This window comes from Bos javanicus, chromosome 1, assembly GCF_032452875.1.
Source record: "Bos javanicus breed banteng chromosome 1, ARS-OSU_banteng_1.0, whole genome shotgun sequence".
NCBI classification, from domain to species: Eukaryota; Metazoa; Chordata; class Mammalia; order Artiodactyla; family Bovidae; genus Bos; species Bos javanicus.
Genome location: NC_083868.1, coordinates 125293930 through 125314462, shown reverse-complemented (window position 1 = coordinate 125314462; position 20533 = coordinate 125293930). Strand labels below are relative to the sequence as shown.

At 41.2% G+C, this 20533-nt stretch overlaps 1 protein-coding gene across 2 annotated transcripts in view; it reads right to left on the bottom strand.

Annotated features, from left to right (window-relative positions):
- Positions 1-20533, bottom strand: part of SLC9A9 (solute carrier family 9 member A9) — a 669138-nt gene that overhangs the window by 253130 nt on the left and 395475 nt on the right. For both annotated transcript variants that reach the window (XM_061419306.1, XM_061419316.1), the window contains exons 10-11: positions 10820-10933; positions 9146-9257 (exon numbers count right to left, since the gene is read on the bottom strand). In XM_061419306.1, coding sequence (XP_061275290.1) covers positions 9146-9257; positions 10820-10933 — 226 coding nt within the window. The remainder of the gene's footprint in view (positions 1-9145; positions 9258-10819; positions 10934-20533) is intronic.

The following is a 20533-nucleotide window of genomic DNA, read 5'->3' as shown; positions in this document are numbered from 1 at the left end:
AGGTTCGGGGAGTGGAGGTGGGAAAGATCTCGACATGCTTGAGGAACTGGAGGAAATTCGGTAACTGGGTAAACATTGCTCTGCTGATAAGACTGGCAAATGGAAAAAAAGAAGCAAAACTGGCATCACAGAAGGGTCTAAAGCAAAAGTGAATAAGGTGAGGGGAATGGATTGAAGAGAGAGGTTCAGAACAGAAACCATGCACTGTGATTATGTTCTGGGATGCGCTTCACAGACTTTCACACGCACAGAAATTTCCTGGGGATCTTATCAGAAGGCAGACTTGGAATCAGCATTTCTAAAGAGATCCCAAGTGATGTCATAGCTGCCGGTCCCAGGACCACAGCTTTGGGTTCAAAGGATCAAGAAAGCCTGGAAGTACTCCTTTTACATGGTGGCTGGTAATTGTGTGGGACAGTCTGATGTTTTAATATGGTTCCATTTATTTAGGTGGTCATAGAGAGTCCTATTGGAGAAGGCAATGGCACCCCACTCCAGTACTCTTGCCTGGAAAATCCCATGGATGGAGGAGCCTGGTGGGCTGCAGTCCATGGGGTCTCTAAGAGTCAGACACGACTGAGCGACTTCACTTTCACTTTTCACTTTCATGCATTGGAGAAGGAAATGGCAATCCACTCCAGTATTCTTGCCTGGAGAATCCCAGGGACAGGGGAGCCTGGTGGGCTGCCATCTATGGGGTCACACAGAGTCGGACACAACTGAAGCGACTTAGCAGCAGCAGCAGAGAGTCCTATTACTAGGTACTGCTGAAACAATAACCTAGTCTCTTCACTTATGTGTTTTTCCTTCCTGTAACTGAATGTCAACAAGGGAATGCCATTTTGGGGTCAAAGTCTCAGACTGGCTCTGACCACAGCCTGATCAGTAGCTCACCAAAAAGACAGAGAAAAATGCTCACCTACACGTGGGCAGAGTTCTTAAGCTGTTCTATAGAACACTGGGGTTCTATACTGAGCACAGTGTTTCCCAAAACTTGAATAGTAATGGCAGTCTTTTCACTAGCAAGGGGGGACGATAAATGCTGATGGGAAATTTTTCTTAATTTAAAGTTTTTCTTCCATGACTTCCCCTTAGTTCTTTAGTGCCAACAGCTATTTGGATGCTAATGAGTGCTGGTGGGCAAGCAAATGAGCAACAAACAACATTAGCAGCAAAGCCGGGCCACACCTGGGGCTGCTGTCTTTATGGTTATGTAAACTCATGGATGAGGTTTTATGTTATATCCATATACTGCGATCACATTTTCCGGGTTAAAACCCTTCTGAGTTCATGGGATAGGACACTTCAGGGTTACAGAGTCTCTTCAAAGTGCAACAGAAATGGATAAATTGGCAAATCATGTCTTCTGACACACTGCTGGGCTCCTTCAACCTGCCCGGGTGACTCTGGGCCTCCCTTCTGTCCAGTTCGGAAGAGCAGCTCTGCACGAGCCTCCACAACCCACTAGTCTACAGTTCCTGGTGGTTACATTGGTTTCAGGAAGGCTGCCAGGGCTCAATTGGGCTTGGTATTTCCCCGCCTTCTAGCAATTCTTGGCTCGTATTTAGTTTTAAATTAAATAAAAATTGCAGCACACGAATTTGAATTAAAACAAGAGGCCTGATCTTTGTAATATGCACCATATCAATAGGAAAGCTAATTTGTGCAAAGCACATCTCCTCCTTTAATTTAAACCACAGAGGCCTGCCTCTTCGGTTTCAAATGAATTGAGTGCTGGGTGGGGCTGCCCACTCTAAGCATTAACTGGGGCTGTGCTGAGCACGACAGGGACAGTTTCGGGGAGGGGGGCAGGATGCTGAGCAGTCCTCTTAAGCCCTTTGTGCTGGGTGTCACACGATACAACAGAGCAGAGACGGACTCCTGGCCTTGAATTTAAAGAAGGTCTTAAAATGTCTCAGGGTAAACTTCCCCAACTGACTCTGAGCTGCAACCTAGCTACCAAAAAACCCAGAATTTGCATTATTAAAAGCTTCTCAAGACTGAGCAAGCAAGAGACCACACTCCTCCTGACCTTGAGACCATTCCTCATTTTTAAGTTCCAAGGCTGCGCATGTGCGGACTCCGAGTCTATACAAAATAAACCGGGTAGGGGCTGGGCTTCCCAGGTGGCTCAGTGGTACAGGAGACACGAGAGACACAAGTTCAATCCCTGGGTCAGGAAGATCCCCTGGAGGAGGAAATGGCAAGCCATACTGGAGTTTTCCTGGAAAACTCCAGTATTCTTGCCTAGAGAATCCCATGGACAGAGGAGCCTGGTGGGCTACAGCCCATGGGGTCGCAAAGAGTTGGACACGACTGAAGCGACTTAGCAAAGGGCCTGTGCTAGGTGAGAAATTCAGCCTGGGTCCTGACAGTGGCTTTGCTTACTTTAACTGGCTCTAAAAGCCAAAGGTGGAGGATTGAGGGGAGAGGGCAGGGGGTGGTGGAGTGGCAGTACAGTCATCATCCAGGAACAATGTGAGGATTCTCCCAGAACATTGCTGAACCCCCACCATCTACGAAGCTCCAACCCGTACTTCAGTGCTCACTGCAGGCCCTGTGTGCTGGCCCTCCCCACCAGGAGGTAAGTAATGAGCCCGGGATCCCTCTGCAAACTCTCATCTTCAGGTGCCTCCAGAATGGAGATAGGAGCTGATTCAGGTTTATGGGGCCTGAAACTTATATATTTGGGACCCTTTTTAAGAAAAATGAGACAGAAATATCTTTAACAGATTTTATATACCATCAGAACACACTGGTAGGGCTCATCCCAGGGTCTTGGAACAGTGACCTGGGGAGCTTCAAACTGAAGCTCCTTTAACTTTACAAGTGAATCTACTTTTACTTCTAAAGCATCACCAGCCCTCTTCCTGCCCAGTGCCAAAAAGTCATGTACAAGAGGAAAGTAAAGATGATGGAGGAAAAGGCTTTGTCACATAGCAGGTATAATTGACTAAGACAGAAATTCTGGCTCTTATTTGATTGGCCTTTGAACCATCTGTGCTGCAAGGGCTTAGTGAACCTTGGCCCAAAGCCAAGTTCTCTCTCTGAAACTGCAAGCCACCTTAAGGGCAGGGTTCTCAGCTTGGTCTCAGTTCATCCAAACACTTACCTAAGGGAGCCTGTAAGGAACTGTCTGTGGAATGAGTAGCTGGGTGATGAGAGGGGCTGTGTAAATAAATTCACACTCCCTGGGTCAGGAAGATCCCCTGGAGAAAGAAATGGCAACCCACTCCAGTATTCTTGCCTGGAGAATCCCACGGATGGAGGAGCCTTGTAGACTATGGTCCACGGGGTGGCAAACAGTCGACACGACTGAGCAACTTCACTTTCACCCATTTTAGATAGAGGGTCATTGTCATTTACTTCCTTATAGAGGAAAACAACAGAATGGGAAAGACTAGGGATCTCTTCAAGAAAATCAGAGATACCAAAGGAACATTTCATGCAAAGATGAGCTCGATAAAGGACAGAAATGGTATGGACCTAACAGAAGCAGAAGATATTAAGAAGAGATGGCAAGAATACACGGAAGAACTGGACAAAAAAGATCTTCATGACCAAGATAATCACAATGGTATGATCACTGACCTAGAGCCAGACATCCTGGAATGTGAAGTCAAGTGGGCCTTAGAAAGCATCACTACGAACAAAGCTAGGGGAAGTGATGGAATTCCAGTTGAACTATTCCAAATCCTGAAAGATGATGCTGTGAAAGTGCTGCACTCAATATGCCAGCAAATTTGGAAAATTCAGCAGTGGCCACAGGACTGGAAAAGGTCAGTTTTCATTCCAATCCCAAAGAAAGGTAATGCCAAACAATGCTCAAACTACCGCACAATTGCACTCATCTCACACGCTAGTAAAGTAATGCTCAAAATTCTCCAAGCCAGGCTTCAGCAATATGTGAACCATGAACTTCCTGATGTTCAAGCTGGTTTTAGAAAAGGCAGAGGAACCAGAAATCAAATTGCCAACATCTGCTGGATCATGGAAAAAGCAAGAGAGTTCCAGAAAAACATCTATTTCTGCTTTATTGACTATGCCAAAGCCTTTGACTGTGTGGATCACAATAAATTGTGGAAAATTCTGAAAGAGATGGGAATACCAGACCACCTGATCTGCCTCTTGAGAAATTTGTATGCAGGTCAGGAAGCAACAGTTAGAACTGGACATGGAACAACAGACTGGTTCCAAAAAGGAAAAGGAGTTCATCAAGGCTGTATATTGTCACCCTGTTTATTTAACTTATATACAGAGTACATCATGAGAAATGCTGGACTGGAAGAAACACAAGCTGGAATCAAGATTGCCGGGAGAAATATCAATCACCTCAGATATGCAGATGACACCACCCTTATGGCAGAAAGTGAAGAGGAACTCAAAAGCCTCTTGATGAAAGTGAAAGTGGAGAGTGAAAAAGTTGGCTTAAAGCTCAACATTCAGAAAACGAGGATCATGGCATCCGGTCCCACCACTTCATGGGAAATAGATGGGGAAACAGTGGAAACAGTGTCAGACTTTATTTTTCTGGGCTCCAAAATCACTACAGATGGTGACTGCAGCCATGAAATTAAAAGACACTTACTCCTTAGAAAGAAGGTTATGACCAACCTAGATAGCATATTCAAAAGCAGAGACATTACTTTGCCAACAAAGGTTCGTCTAGTCAAGGCTATGGTTTTTCCTGTGTTCATGTATGGATGTGAGAGTTGGACTGTGAAAAAGGCTGAGCACCGAAGATTTGATGCTTTTGAACTGTCGTGTTGGAGAAGACTCTTGAGAGTCCCTTGGACTGCAAGGAGATCCAACCAGTCCATTCTGAAGGAGATCAGCCCTGGGATTTCTTTGGAAGGAATGATGGTAAAGCTGAAACTCCAGTACTTTGGCCACCTCATGCGAAGAGTTGACTCATTGGAAAAGACTCTGATGCTGAGAGGCATTGGGGGCAGGAGGAGAAGGGGATGACAGAGGATGAGATGGCTGGATGGCATCACTGACTCGATGGACGTGAGTCTCAGTGAACTCCGGGATTTGGTGATGGACAGGGAGGCCTGGCGTGCTGTGATTCATGGGGTCACAAAGAGTCGGACACGACTGAGCGACTGATCTGATCTGAAGGACTCTGAAAAATGCTTTGAGCTGTGTAAAGAGAGGCTCCATCTTCATTTCTCAGTGAGGCAAGGACAACTAGGTCCCACCAGAGAGCTTTAAAGTTTCCTTCTCACTGGATGATCAAAACCCCTCTGGACATAATTAAGAACATTAAACTACATTATAATGCAAATATTCTTTAAGGGTGTCGGTCGTTTTTTTCTGATCTCAGCAGCTGTGGTGTCCACATACCCAGAAAAAGATCTGCTTTTTCACTTCCTCCTCTGGCTTACATTACCTTAAGTTTATCTTTTAAATTCTTTATTTCCCAGCAAATACATTGAAAACTTTAGGTCCTGAGTGAGGTGTGGAATATGAGGTATGGAATATCAGGATTCATGCAGAAAATCAAAGCCTAGTCTGGAGCATTCTCTTTTGAAGAAAACTATTGCCCTCCACATGGTGAACTCCCTTGATCCTTCCTACATTCTGATGGGGATCAGTGGGTAAAACATAGAACTGAGCCTACGGCTAGGGGAATGGTGTCGCTCACATGGGTGGCTTACTGTGAACTGGATGCTGGAGTTTGCCTGTTCTAGAAAGGGCAGAGCTTTGATTTAACTTCTGTTCTCATGACCTGGAGGGTAAATCTGAAGTCCTGTCAAGGCAGATGAGAAGGATCGAAATTCAAAGTCCAGAGGCCCAGGTTTAAGTCTCAATTTCATCTCTTAACTAGTTGCCAGGTTGTGAGCAAGATACTCCAAAGTTCTCCATGCGTTTCTTTCCTTCTCTTTTTTAATCCACAGAAAGAGACCAATAATGCCTAGCCTATCTTGCCCTGGAGATGAGTCTCAAAACATACCCACAAAAGGTGTTAGAAAGGTACAGAGTGATTTTAGAGTTGACCATCTATGATTCAATTACATAACCATGTAACCTAGCAATTTCCTCATTTTAAAGCTAAGAAGATAGCTTTATAGCAGAAAAGTCAATGTTCTTAATAATAGGACCTGGCAGATGGATATTCTCCTAATTAAACTATTAACTCCAATCCCATTAATGTGATGGAGTTGTAGTTTTCCTTCTAGAGGATGAAGGTGTTTTAGAACAAAGGCCAGGTAGTAGATGTTTTAATTTTGTAAATCATATAGTTTCTACTGCAACATTCAATTCTGCCCTTGTAGCATAAAGATGGGGCTTCCCTGGTGGTGCTAGTGGTAAAGGACCTGCCTGCCAATGCAGGAGACATACAAGATGTGGGTTGGATCTCTGGGTCAGGAAGATTCCCTGGAGGAGGGCATGGCAACCCACTCCAGTATTCTTGCCCGGAGAGTCCCATGGACAGAGGAGTCTGGTGGACTACAGCCCATGGGGTTGCAGAGTCCAACACGACTGAAGTGACTTTGCACAGCATGCACAGCATAAAGCAGCACAGTATTATATAAAGAGAGGTAGAGCTATGTTCAACTTTATTTACAAAATTCATGAGGGCTAGATTTGGTTTAAAGGCCCTAGTTCGCTGACTCCCCACTTTAGAATATCATAAAGGTATCACCAAGTTCTGGGCTTCCTCACATCCCCTGGCCGTATATACTATACTGCTGGCCTCAGATTTTAATGCAGCTCCAATTTGACAGCTAAGCAAACACAAAAGATGCCAAATCCAGAAAACCAGCAAGCCACGAGGTTATTCGGGCAGACATTTCACATCCCAAGATAGCTGTTTAAACCTTGTACTTTTCTCAAAATCTTCTTTGTAAAATAAAGCATTGTTTAAAATATAATATCCCAGTTTTAAAAATAAACCACAATTCTCCAGAGTGAAGCTACTGATATTTTGATGGAAAAGAAGGAACAGTGCTTCCCAACTCCTAGAAATGCTTTACAAAAATGCGCCCCAGTGCCAATTTCTTTATGTGATCCAATCTGCGTTTTGCTGTCCCATTATAAGAGTTAATCATTACCAAAGGTCATCACTGCTTTAAATTAAAGATCACCTATTGGTACAACAGGACAGGGAGGCCTGGCGTGCTGCGATTCATGGGGTCGAAAAGAGTTGGACACGACTGAGTGACTGAAGTGAACTGAATTGAACTGATTGGTACAATACACTCTGTATGACTCTCTGTCTCGGGCATGCCACACCGGCATATCTGGAAATGTAGGGAAGCACTGTCAGAGGCCTACAGGAGGACATTTTAAAACTCTGGATCTCCATTTGCCTGCACTTGATTAAACGACTCATTGTCAACCTGGGAGCTGCCACCTTTTACTGTGTGGAACAGGCTAGGAGGGAAGTGAAGGTAAAACAAGCCTTTTATTCCTAGTTGTTGTTGTTGTTCATTCACTAAGTTGTGTTCGACTCTTTGTAACCCCCATGGACCGTAGCCCACCAAGCTCCTCTGTCCATGGGATTTTCCAGGCAAGAATAGTGGAGCGAGTTGCCACTTCCTTTTCTAGATCTTCCTGACCCACGGATTGAACCTGTGTCTCCTGAATTGCAAGCAGATTCTTTACTGCCAAGCCACAGGGGAAGCTCTTATTCCTACTTCTAAAAATTTGGATTTGTTGGGTTTTGAGGTGAAGTTTCACAGACCTTGGCTTAGGAATGATTTCATCCTTAGCCAAGTTACTTAACTTTTTTTGAGATTCTGAACCTCATTTTTTCCATCTAGAAAATGGATTGATATCTGCTTCATAGGATTAATTTGGGCTTCCCTTGTGGTTCAGCTGGTAAAGAATCTGCCTGCAATGCGGAAGACCTGGGTTCGATTCCTAGGTTGGGAAAATGCCCTGGAGAAGGTAAAGGCTACCCACTCTGGTATTCTGGCCTGGAGAATTCCATGGACTGTATAGTCCATGAGGTTGCAAAGAGTTGGACACAACTGAGCGACTTTAACTTTCACTTCACTAGGATTGATTTATAATGAGAAGCAAATAGCAGATATTCAGTAAATGATAGTTTTTCTCACTTTTTCCATATCCTCCTGTATAACCCACATTTTGTTTGTTCTGTTGTGAAGCTTTGTTTTACTCTCATGTACCTATCAGTGAACTGCCTCCGACTGTAACATAAGTGTACAAGTACATAGAAGACCTGTAAGGGGAAAAGTCTTCAAATAAGAAAAGGCTGATGGTAGGAAAATTAATTGAACATAAAGAAGCGCAGTCCCCAGAGCAGTTCAGGGTCAGCAAGTTCATTTTGTTTGTTTTCTTTGGGGAAAAAGGGGCCTTCAGGTATGGTTTGAGAGTAGAGATTTTGCTGATTTCATCCACCTGTGTGTAGGACAGCTCTTGGTATTTGGTGGAATTGCTATTAACGCTTTTCTCAACTAATAACTGATCATACTTGGCTGTGATTTGCTTCTGTATTAACCATGAAAACTTCCTGCAGCTTTGCATAGGGAAGCAGCAAGGCTTCTAAGGAGAAGGAGCCGTAACAATGGACAGAAACGGCACCACTTACACACTATTTATCTGTAGGTCTGCATTTTGTGAAACAATTATGCAAATTCCTCCAACTGAAAATGGATCTGAAATAGGTCAGGAAAGGGCTTCCTTGGTGGCTCAGTTAAGGGATCCGACTGCAATGAGGGGAGCTGGGTTCGATTCTTGGGTTGGGAAGATTCCCTGGGGGAGGGCATGGCAACCTACTCCAGTATTCTTGCCTGGAGAATCCCCATGGACGGAGGAGCCTGGTGTGCTGTGGTCCATGTGGTCCCAGAGAGTCAGACACAACTGAGTGACTGAGCACAGGCCAGGGAAAAGTTCAGTGGCTATTCTAGGCTAGATTCTGGCCAGTTTGGGGCAGATATTGAAACGCGTGGGTATCTTAACCAGATTCTCTTTAATTTCATTTTATTTCTGGAAAGAAATGCCACTGGTGCACAGACTGTATGGATAGCAGCATGAAAGTAGGTACAATGGGATAAAGAGAAGTTATGCTTCCCCAAGAAGTCTCTAAGTATAATGTACAGTGTACATGGTTTCCCAAGTCCAAGGAAAAAATATGAGAGAAAAGTTGCACGAACACACAACAAAATTCACATACCTGAAAACATCATCATGTGTTGAAAGTTCCAGGGGATCTTGTGTTTCCGGCCTAGATTCAGGAGGAAGGAGAGGGGATATATGTTGCAGGCTCTGGCTACAAAAATTGCTACCTGTGGATAAGCGCAGGGAAACATTGAGGAAAATGTTGCTGCCATAAGTGTGATAGTCCTTGGGCTTTAAATATTATGTCCTTAAGCTTCTCTATATTATGACCCAGAAAATAGGAATAAACATGTAGATACATGTATGTCCAAACTGCTTCCAAAATTCATCTTTCAATGTCAGTTCCTTTCCAGAAATAATAGAGGACTCTCTTCTTTGAACATATACTTGGTTTAAAATTGTTAACCCAATACCATTTCAATCGCTGTAAATTTTCTCATCACATTTATGTGGCTGATAACTGACTCTACGCTCAATTCTGCTGCAAAATGTGAGGCAGAGACCGTTCCGAGGCTGTGCCATTATCCTCTCAAGCAGCACTTGAGAAAGGATAAATGTGCTTTGGCTCACGATTATCATCTTACTTTCCATCAGTTTATACTCTCTAAATCTAGCAAGCTTCACTTATTTTTTTTTTCTTTTAGTGAATTTAATTTCGAGAGGAATTGCCTGTCTAAATGTATAAAACAACTTCTGCTTTAAGAGGCATTTCACTAAAATCCAAGCTATACAGGTTAAAAAATCTATGAAAATACTGGTGGTAGTCATCTCTCCCCTTTTGACATCTTGGACATCTTCCCTGATTGTCTGTGCTAGTTTGTCCTCAAATGGGAGGAGTTATTTGGGAAAGAGGGAGTGTCCTTCTAAGATTTGGATGGAATTTGAAAATTCACTTCTCCACTCAGTGAAAAGGGAACAAGAGGCCAGGGCTGGTGCCTAGTTGGACCAGGGCTTCCGGAGAGGAGTTGGCTCTCTTGGCTGTTAGGATCATCTACCTGTGATCCCAGAGGGCATCTGTCCATTTTCCAACGAGGAACAAGGATAACAGCTGCTGACTATCCCTGGGAACATCCACAGTGGCTCAGTATCTTTTTTGATAGACATCCATTCCCTCTGGGAATGCTTAGACCCCAGACCTAGAGCAAGAAAAGCCCCCTGCATTAAAAGTGAGGTCTAGACTTTACCTGTTCTTTTACTTACAGGAAAGAGGCTGTCTTATTAAACTTACATGTGCACAATGCTTAAGATAGTGAAAGCACATCCATCATGGTAATTTGACTTGATCTTTACTCTGTCTATCCTTTTTACAAAGTCTTCACTGGAAAAAAGATTTTACCATCTTTCAGTGAAAGTATTTCTAATGTTCTAAGGCCTGGCTGTCTTCTGATACGTTCTAATGCAGATTAAACATAAAAAATGGATTGACATAATTTTTATGTAAATGATTCATATTTTAAACATATTTTGAATATTCAAAAAATGTCTTCCTTTTTCAGTTTTTTTCCCTTTATTTTCCTCAGCAATTTCCAAACTTTATATCTTGAACCACAGACATTTAATAAAGGCCCCAATATTTCTTAGGATGCTTTTCTCCTCTAACTCAAATTACTTACATGTTTTGAATTTGAACTTTGCAGTAAATCTGAGGAAAATGAACAATTTAAAAGAATAATCCCTAAAGTTAAGTAGTTTGTTTTCTTCTCCTTGTGTTCTGTATTTCAAAGGATACAAAGGCTCCAAGTATGAAAAGAGCATTGAAGATATGATTCTGGAACGTGAACAGTGCCAGGCCCATGTAACAGAAGATGACGTTCTCAGCCAAGAAGTTCATAAATTCAAACAACTGGAAACAAAACAGAGAACAAAAGCCATGAATTATGCTTCAGCTTTGAGTCCATTTAATTTCCTGTGCTGTGTTTGGTGACTAGATGGTCCTCCTGTATGGGGAAGGCCATCCCTAGGCTCAGCCTCTGGAGAGGCACAGGGGACCTGCCCATCCTGGCCAGGCCAGCTGACTACCCTGCCTTTCTGCCCAGGGACAGATGCCACATCCATGTCAGCATCTCAGCCTCCTTTCCAACTGCAAGGCTGTCAGTGATATCCCAGGCTGAGATTTACCAGCATGATCCTCAGTGGCACAATTCCTACCAAGATGACAGAACAGTCCCTCTTAGCAGAAACCGACACTACGTGATTTGGTTAATGTGCACTGTAGTGAACCATGCAAGAATGTTTTAGCCCCTGCTGTACATCACCCAGAAGGTGCACTTGAGTTCTCAGACCCTGGAAGAACTATATTAAAAAAAAAAAAAAGCTTTAGCTAAATTATCTTCCTCAGGCAGGCAGGAGAGACAAACTTGGAGAACTTAGAAACTTGTGGTAAGGATGAATGTGAACTATATTTCAACATTAGAATGATCAGTATATTTCAAACTTCGGACAATGAGACTCATTAAATTGACTGATGTAGGTATATCCATTAAATGTCTACAATTTCTAGCTGGTAAAAAGAAAATGATTAATCCCAGGGATCAGTTTATTCAGCAAGAACACAATAGATACATCAGATTCAGTCAGAGGGATAGAGTAATAACATGTTATGCTGAGGGATGCTCCCAAGAGTTATTCTTAGACCATTAACTAAACAATTTAAGTTGAACATGAGAAACATTCTCCAACTTCCAGGTTAGAAGTGAAAGGGAAATATGTCCAGGGGCTACAGCAAAGGCAGATTTGGAAGAGAAATTAGTTTATGTTCCAGACTTTTCCTTTGGAAGTTTCTGAAACTTCCTTCCCAGACCTACATAAATCACCATGTGAGGTAAACGTCTCTGGAGGCATTTCTCTTGACTTTTTAAGGACTCATTATTTTTTCATGTAATGTATTTACAGCCCCACAAATAATGCCCAATACCTGTTCACTGACAGTTGACAGAAAGAAAGCAGAATCTTGTCAGACACATTATTTAAAACCAGTAATAGAAAGAATGGATTAAAAAGACACAGCTCTTTCGGTACAGGCTGGTCTTTCTGCAGCGGTAGTGATCATCAATTATCCTGAGCACTCACTTTACATTCTAGGCCAGCCCATCTAAACAAACACTGTAACCCAAATAGCCACAGACAATGTGAAAATATGAGGGAAAATACAGGAGATGGGGGACACTTTTCTATTTCATTATATTTTTACTTTTTCAAAATGTGAGATTTGGCTGCTGCCTATGTGCCATAACACATCAGGCTGCTATAACAAAATAATATGGACTGGGTGACTTGAACAATAGAAATTCATTTCGCATAGTTCTGGAGGCTGGAAATTCTAAGATCCAAGTGCTGGGCAATTTGGTTCTGATGAAGGCCCTCTTGATGGCTTCCAAACAGCAACCTACTTGCTGTGTCCTCACATGGCAGAGAGAAAGGGAGAACTTCCTTCTACTGTTTCACCTTCTGAAGGTGCTAATCCCATTTATGAGCACTCCACCCTCATGACCTAATTACCTCCCAAAGGCCCACCTCTAAGTGCCATCACATTGAGGATTAGGGCTTAAACAAATGAATTTGTTGGGGGGGAAGATGGGGGAAGATATTCAGTCCAGAGAGACTACTCAGTTTTTGACATTAATCACATTGCTGTTGTTATTCAGTTGTTAAGTTGTGTACAACTCTTTGTGATCCCATGAACTGCAGCACACCAGGATTCCCTGTCCTTCACTATCTCCCTGAGCTTGCTCAAACTCATGTCCACTGAGTTAGTGATGCCATCCAACCATCTCATCCTCTGTCACCACCTTCTCCTCCTGCCTTCAATCTTTCCCAGCATCAGGGTCTTTTCCAATGAGTAGGCTCTTTGCATCAGGTGACCAAAGTATTGGAGCTTCAACTTCAGGAACAGTCCTTCCAATGAATATTCAGAGTTGTTTTTTAGGATTGACTGGTTTGATATCCTTCTGTTCAAGGGACTCTCAAGAGTCATCTCTAGCACGACAATTCAAAAGCATCAGTTCTTTGATGCTCAGCCTTCATTATGGTCTTACTCTCACATCCAAACATTACTACTGGAAAAACCATAGCTTTGACTATATGGACCTTTGTTGGCAAAGTGATGTCTCTACTTTTTAATGCACTGTCTAGGTTTGTCATAGCTTTAATAACCACATATCAAGGTTAAATGTATAGGTCCTTCCCTTCTTGGGTTCCCATCCCAAGTGTATTTTACTCTAGAGAGGACATTTGCTGACTAGGATCCATTCAGCCTCTTCTTAGTGGTTGTACCCCATTTTGTCTCTGGGGTCCACTTCTTTACCCATTTTCAGACCAGTGTGTTTGGTTCAGGAATGTGTGTGATGAATTCAGCTGTTATTAGCTTGAGTTAGGACTTCTGAATGTGAGACATAAAAAAAAAGTAAGTTAAAGAAACAAAAAATATGTTTGTATATGGATGAATCCATCAAGTGTATTAACATACACATGTACAAACAGCTTGTTCACTTTACAGACATTTGACGTTTGTATTAATTTTTTACTGCAAACATATTACTTTCAGAATTAAAAAGAAAGCTGAATTAAACTACAAGAAATAAAAACAAATATTGAAGTAATATATTAATACATATATATGGAATCTAGAAAAAACGGTATTGATGAACTTACTTGCAGGACCAGAATAGACATAGAGAAGAGACTTGTAGACACAGCAGCAGAAGGAGAGGGTGGGACCCGTTGAAGGAGAAGTATTGACAGATATACACTGCTGCTGCTGCTGCTAAGTTGCTTCAACCGTGTCGGAATGACTCTGTGAGACCCCAGAGACGGCAGCCCACGAGGCTCCCCGTCCCTGGGATTCTCCAGGCAAGAACACTGGAGTGGGCTGCCATTTCCTTTTCCAATGCATCAAAGTGAAAAGTGAAAGTGAAGTCACTCAGTCGCGTCCGACTCTTAGCGACCCCATGGATCCCATGGAGCCTACCAGGCTCCTCCGTCCATGGGATTTGCCAGGCAAGAGTACTGGAGTGGGGTGCCATTGCCTTCTCCGAGATATACACTACCATGCGTAAAAGCGACAGCTAGTGGGAAGCCGCTGTGTAACACAGGGTGCTCAGTTCAGTGCTCTGTGATGACCTAGATGGGTACATGGAAGGGGTGGGGGGAGGCTTCAGCGGGAGGGGATTACATATACTTACAGGTGATTCACACTCTTGTATGGAAGAAACTCACACAACACTGTAAAGCTATTGTCCTTCAGTTAAAAATGAAAATTAAAAAAATAGAGTAGAATAAGATATTTCCCAAATATTTTCTTTCTTTAGCCTTGCTTTCACACAATTCTTCATCTTTTTAGTTTTAGGAAATTATCAATCATCCTTATCTGTGTGTGTGCTCAGTCACTCAGTTGTGTCTGATTCTTTTGTGACCGTATTGACTGTAGCCCGCCAGACTCCTCTGTCTGTGGGATTCTTCAGGCAAGAATACTGGAGTGGGTAGTCCTTCCCTTCTCTAGGGGATCTTCCTGACCCAGGAATTGAACCCGTGTCTCCTGCCTTGGCAGGAGGATTCTTTATACTGAGCCATTAGGGCAGTCATCATGCAAAATGCTACATAAATCTGACTGTATTTTTATATAATTTACTTTCATTAGCTCAATGATATTTATAAGCCTCTTTCCATGGCAATAAATTTGAATTTATTAAACAGTTTTTAATGGCAGCACAATCTCTTTGTATCTTCATATCAAATTTTATTTCACTGTGTCCATTATTATCCATTATTAGATATTTGGTTGTTTCAGATTTTCTCCTTATAAACAAAACTGCAATAAGCATCTTTATACAAACCTCTCTCCTCAGCTGAGTGACTATTCCTTAGGTGAAATATCCAGATATGGGCTACTTCTGTCAAAGGACAGACATTAATTTTACTTTTTCAACATACTACCAGTCTGCCTATCAGAAAGATTATACCAATTTTCATCTCTAACAATGGTGTGGAGGCTGTGTTTTCCTCATATTCTTGCCAAAATTAATTTTTATCAATTAAAAAAAAAAACCTTTGACAATTTGATAGACTCATTTTAAATTGTAGCTGGTTGTTAGAATTTTAAGAAAGATACCCTTCAAAGCAAGGCGGTAGCACTGATTAGCACTCCTTTGTCTATTTATATCATGTAACAAAATTCCTCTGAATTTTAACTTCATAATAACTTCCTTCTTGGGGCACTTAATGAAAATGTGTGGGCAAATTCAACTTTGTATTTCACATGCAAAAATCTCCTAAAGACATGTTTCAGAAGGAGAATCTACATTAAGTTCTACTGCAGGGGTCCCCAACCTTTGGGATCTAAAGCCTGTTGATCTAAGGTGGAGCTGATATAATAAAAATAGAGATAAAGTACACAATAAATGTAATGCTCTTGAATCATCGCAAAACTATCTCCCATCCTCTGGTCCATGGAAAACTTGTCTTCCACAAAACTGGTCCTCTGTGCCAAAAAGACTACTGGCCAAGCTGACAGAAGCAACCAATTTGGTCATTAAACCTTCATTGCCCCAGTCTGGCCCAGAGTAGTCAATTACCGAGGAAATAGATTTATTGGTCAATTTTGAAAAAATAAAGAACAAACTCTACCCCAAAACCAAAAAGAGTAGTAACAATAATAACAACAAATGTCAAAATAGTTGATACAGTATTCAATATGAATAACCTTGAATCCACTTCTTTCCCACTCAGGGTCAGTGAAAAATAACTTGAATTAACATTTTATTTATCTAGTACAGTAAACAACATTCGTTTCATTTCCACTAATTCACAGTTTGTTAGCATTTGGCGGGGACTCAGGTTTAAAATAATATTTGCTTGGGAAAGCTTTTCTTCAGGAAAAAGAAGCAAGTTAATAGTGCAAACAAGACTAGGGGAATATTTAAACTGCATAAGAGGACAATCTATCTTTAAAAGCTCTAAAAATTCATGGTAATCATGCCTATGTTAATTATACAACTTAATATGGTCAGCAAATCATTTTTTTACAGGCTTCTTTGATACTATGTTTTAATTTGGTGTTACTTATTGTAATTAATAGAAAGTAAGAAAAAAATCATATCTGTTTTATTTATTTATTTATCTTGAATTGATATTGACTATACTGAAGATTTTACATATGATCATTTTTCAAGTATTACTACAACCTTTTACACAAAGAATCTTCCAGAACTTGAATTCTTTTGGATCAAAAAAATCATACCAACTCTAAACATGAAAGGAAGGGAAGGAAAACCTGGTGCCATGGTGAAGCATTTCTTTTTTATTATATATCTGTTTTATAAAGTATGTTTATTATGAATTCTGATTGATTCTTTCTCCTAATAGTGAAAGAACGAAACTATCATATTACTCTGGTTCATGTGAGAAATATTACAGCAGTTCACTACACCCAGATTAACTAACACTAATTAAATTCACATGGACTCACTCCTCAAAGTGGCCTCTATTTGACTTAGTAAAGTTTGGCCCAACATACTGACCTTCATCTACTTGTCCAAGTAATGCACTGAAATTCATTTTAATTTGGATGTTAAAGAACATATAAAACTGTAATAAAAGTGAAAGTAAAGTAAGAACTAAATGCATTCTTTTATTTTTTCCATAATTTTGTCCTGGGATTAGCTTTTTTCTTTGTTAATAAAATTTGCCTTTATTTTTAACTGGGAGCCTTCTTTAGAGAATACTTCAGATTTCGTTTTTTATAAGTTATTGGGTATATCTACAACTATTCTGAACAAACCGGGCTGTGTGTGTGTTCAGTTGCTTCAGTCGTGTCCAACTCTTTGTGACCCTATGGACTGTAGCCCACCAGGCTCCTCTGTCCATGGGATTCTCCAGGCAAGAATACCGGAGTGGGTTGCCATACCCTCCTCCAGGGGATCTTCCTGACCTGGGGATTGAACTCACATCTGCCTGTGTCTCCTGCATTGTAAGCAGATTCTGTACCCACTGAGACACATGAGAAGCCAACTAGAGTACCAGTAAACAATTTTTATTACTATATTGGGGGGATTTGCAAACAAACATTATAATATATTCTGTTAGAATTATAAACTTTTGCTCCTGGGATTATAATACTTGCTTGGTCCTAAATCCTGAGGGAATCTGTTCAAGATGAACCCAATAATTCCTATGGGGTCTAGAGGTAAGCATAGGAGATGAATTGTGCTGAAGACCTGTGATCTTTACCACCAGGACAGAAGCTTTCTTGCCAGTCAAGATCATGGTACCCAGAGTGAAGCGTCTCCTTACGAAGCCAAAGCTTTATAAGTACAAGATTTACAAGTAAGTACAAGTGCAATCTTTTGAGGTCCTTTTCTAGATTTAGGACATTGTAATAATATCAGTGGGCTTCCCTGGTGGCTCAGTGGTAAAGAATTGCCAATGCAGAAGACATGGGTTCGATCCCTGGGTCAGGAAGATCCTCTGGAGAAGGAAAAGGCAACCCCCTCCAGTATTCTTGCCTGGGGAAACCCATGGACAGAAGAGCTGGCAAGTTATAGTCCATAGGGTTGCAGAAGAATTGGACATGACGTAACAACTAAATAACAACAACAAAATAATATCAGTATTACTATTATACTTCTAAAATAGTAATAATGCCAATGGGACTCACTTTTTAGGATTTGTGCTAGGGAATGTGTTAAAGGCTTTCAAAAAATTTAAAAATTCATGTTATTATAACAAGAAAACTCATAAATTGATACTATTATTTCTATTTTACAGTTGGGACAACTGCATTTGACCATATTAATGCATTTGTCCACATAAAACACAATAAAGGGAAGAATTGAGCTGTCCTGAGTTTTATCCACAGTCCACACCCCCTCTGCCAGACTACACTGCCTCTCCACTAGACAAGATCCAGGTTCAGGGACAGCAAGATGTTTGTTAATGACAGTTAATAATAGTATTGGTGAATGCTTGTAAACACATTAGAGTCTACAGAGCAGAGTTTCATACATCTTGTTTGATCATCAGGGCAGTTCTTTGTTGGTTGGGAAGATATCTGTAATTCCGATCATGTGTTTTTTTTAAGTAAAGAAAACTAAAAGGTAAATTTCTTTGTACCCAACTAGTGGAAGCAGTGGCACCCCACTCCAGTACTCTTGCCTGGGAAATCCCATGGATGGAGGAGCCTGGTAGGCTGTAGTCCATGGGGTCGCTAAGAGTCAGACACGACTGAGTGACTTCCCTTTCACTTTTCACTTTCATGCATTGGAGAAGGAAATGGCAACCCACTCCGGTGTTCTTGCCTGGAGAATCCCAGGGACAGGGGAGCCTGGTGGGCTGCTGTCTATGGGGTCGCACAGAGTCGGACACGACTGAAGCAACGCAGCAGCAGCAGCAGCTGTGGAAGCAGGGGGTGACTTAAGATGGGGGATACTTTTCTCCCCACAATGTCTATTTACCATCCCTTCCAATCCAATCCTTCTAACCCTTTCCTCCTCTCAAAAAATGAAAGTAAAACCAAAGGTCTTGCCATACCTTTGTAACATCAAGACAGATCTCCTTTCCTGTCACCTCTTTTCCCCTTAGAGAAATTTCTGGACTGTGTCTTATATAATGATTGCACAGTTTTATAATATTGCTGTACATATATTGTGTGTTTTTATATCTATATCTATCTATGTCCTAAAATAAGACAAACTTCATGCAGTGTCTCTGCCCTATTTGCAGGAGATGGGCTTCAAATCCAAGATCAGATGCTTCAAGGTCAGGGCTCTACTGGTCCTGTAGTAAAGGCCATTCACAGGGCTTGAGTGTTCAGAGAGCTGCATCTTTGTCATTTCTTTGAGAATTTTGGGGTTCCCTATGCACTCCTGGCTGCTATCCAGCCCTCTCCCATCCCCTGTATTTTTCATTGTCTTCCTTTAAACTTAATTTGACTTTTTAAAAACATGAGACTTCCAAAAGCACAGCCTATAAAAACACAGCAAAACACATTTTAAGAAGATGAATAGGCATCATTAAGTAAGTAAAGCTAATATAGGAAAGAAATGTAGTTACAGCTACAAGGAATTGAGCTTCATTAAACTGAATAAATACTGTAGTCAGATTTTCTTGAAATCCTTGAGCTTATAACTTAAAGGGAAGGTTATTTTCTATGAGTCTGCTAAATTACTTTAGCCAGTAAACACTGATAATAGTATTCTTATTTCTGGAGGTTTTCTACTTTTGATTCTCTCTGTTTTGGGAGGCTATTAAGGGATAAGTACAGAGTTTTGTAAGGTTGCATTTAAGTTAATGTACCATTAGGTTAAGAATATCTTCTCAAGTCTGCAACTTCAAAGTGCTTATTATCATGATATTGATCAGGAATATCAGTTCCCCACAGAAGACTGGTCTTAGATCTATTTCAATGACTGGAAACACACACACACACACACACACACATACACACATAGCCTAAAATATAGGAACATCAATTTCAAAGCCAGAGTTACTTTGTGATGTATGTAGACCAGACGTCTAGCCAGTGCTTGATTGTTCCAATACTCTTGATTAGGGCTCTCTGGCTTATAATTGAACACGGCTAAAGGCAGAAACCTCACCTCTTATCCAAGGAAGCAAATGGCATTTTTGGATATCTGTAACAGTTAGAGGGGCTTCCCAGGTAGCACTAATGGTAAAGAACCTGCCTGCCAATGCAAGAGACATAAGAGATGCAGACTCAATCCTTGGGTTGGGAAGATCCCCTGGAGGAGGGCATGGTGACCCACATCAGTATTCTTGCTTGGAGAATCCCATGGATGAGGAGCCTAATGGGCTACAGTTCATAGGGTTGCAAAGAGCACTACTGTTGGAAGATCTTTCCTTTCGTTGAATTGAAATTTGGTTCTCTTATCACTTTCAACTGCTTCTCCTACTTCTACTTCTTCAGCTCATAAAAAATAAGAGTCAAGTATTTCATCCTGCTTGCTCTAACAGCAGAAAGAGGATTTCTATCAGAAGAGTTGCAGTTTAGGTAAAATCTTAGAGTTTAGACAGCAACGGCCACTTTTCATTCTACTGTCTTATTTGTCTTGAAAGTAAACATTTTGCTAGAAGCTTGTAGTTGGCACATGGGGCCTCTAGTCTAGAATATCTGCAAGGGCTGGGGGCCTACAGTGACCAGAATTATGTTCAAATAAATGTCCTCCAGAAGGATCTTCGCAGCAAATCTAATAGTATTGTCTTTCAGAGGAAAAAAAGGGAGACATGGCACAGCATAATTAATTTCTCAGTGGCCTTGCCAATAAATAAAGAAAATTAACTAGTTGAACTAATATATTTTCTCTGAAGAAATTAAAACTATGCTTAAAAAAAACTCTTAGTGAAACCAAGAGAAACATTGATATTGTTAGGCATTGATAAAATACACATATTATCCAAAGTTTTAAAGGTTAATATCCATTTCTTCTACTTT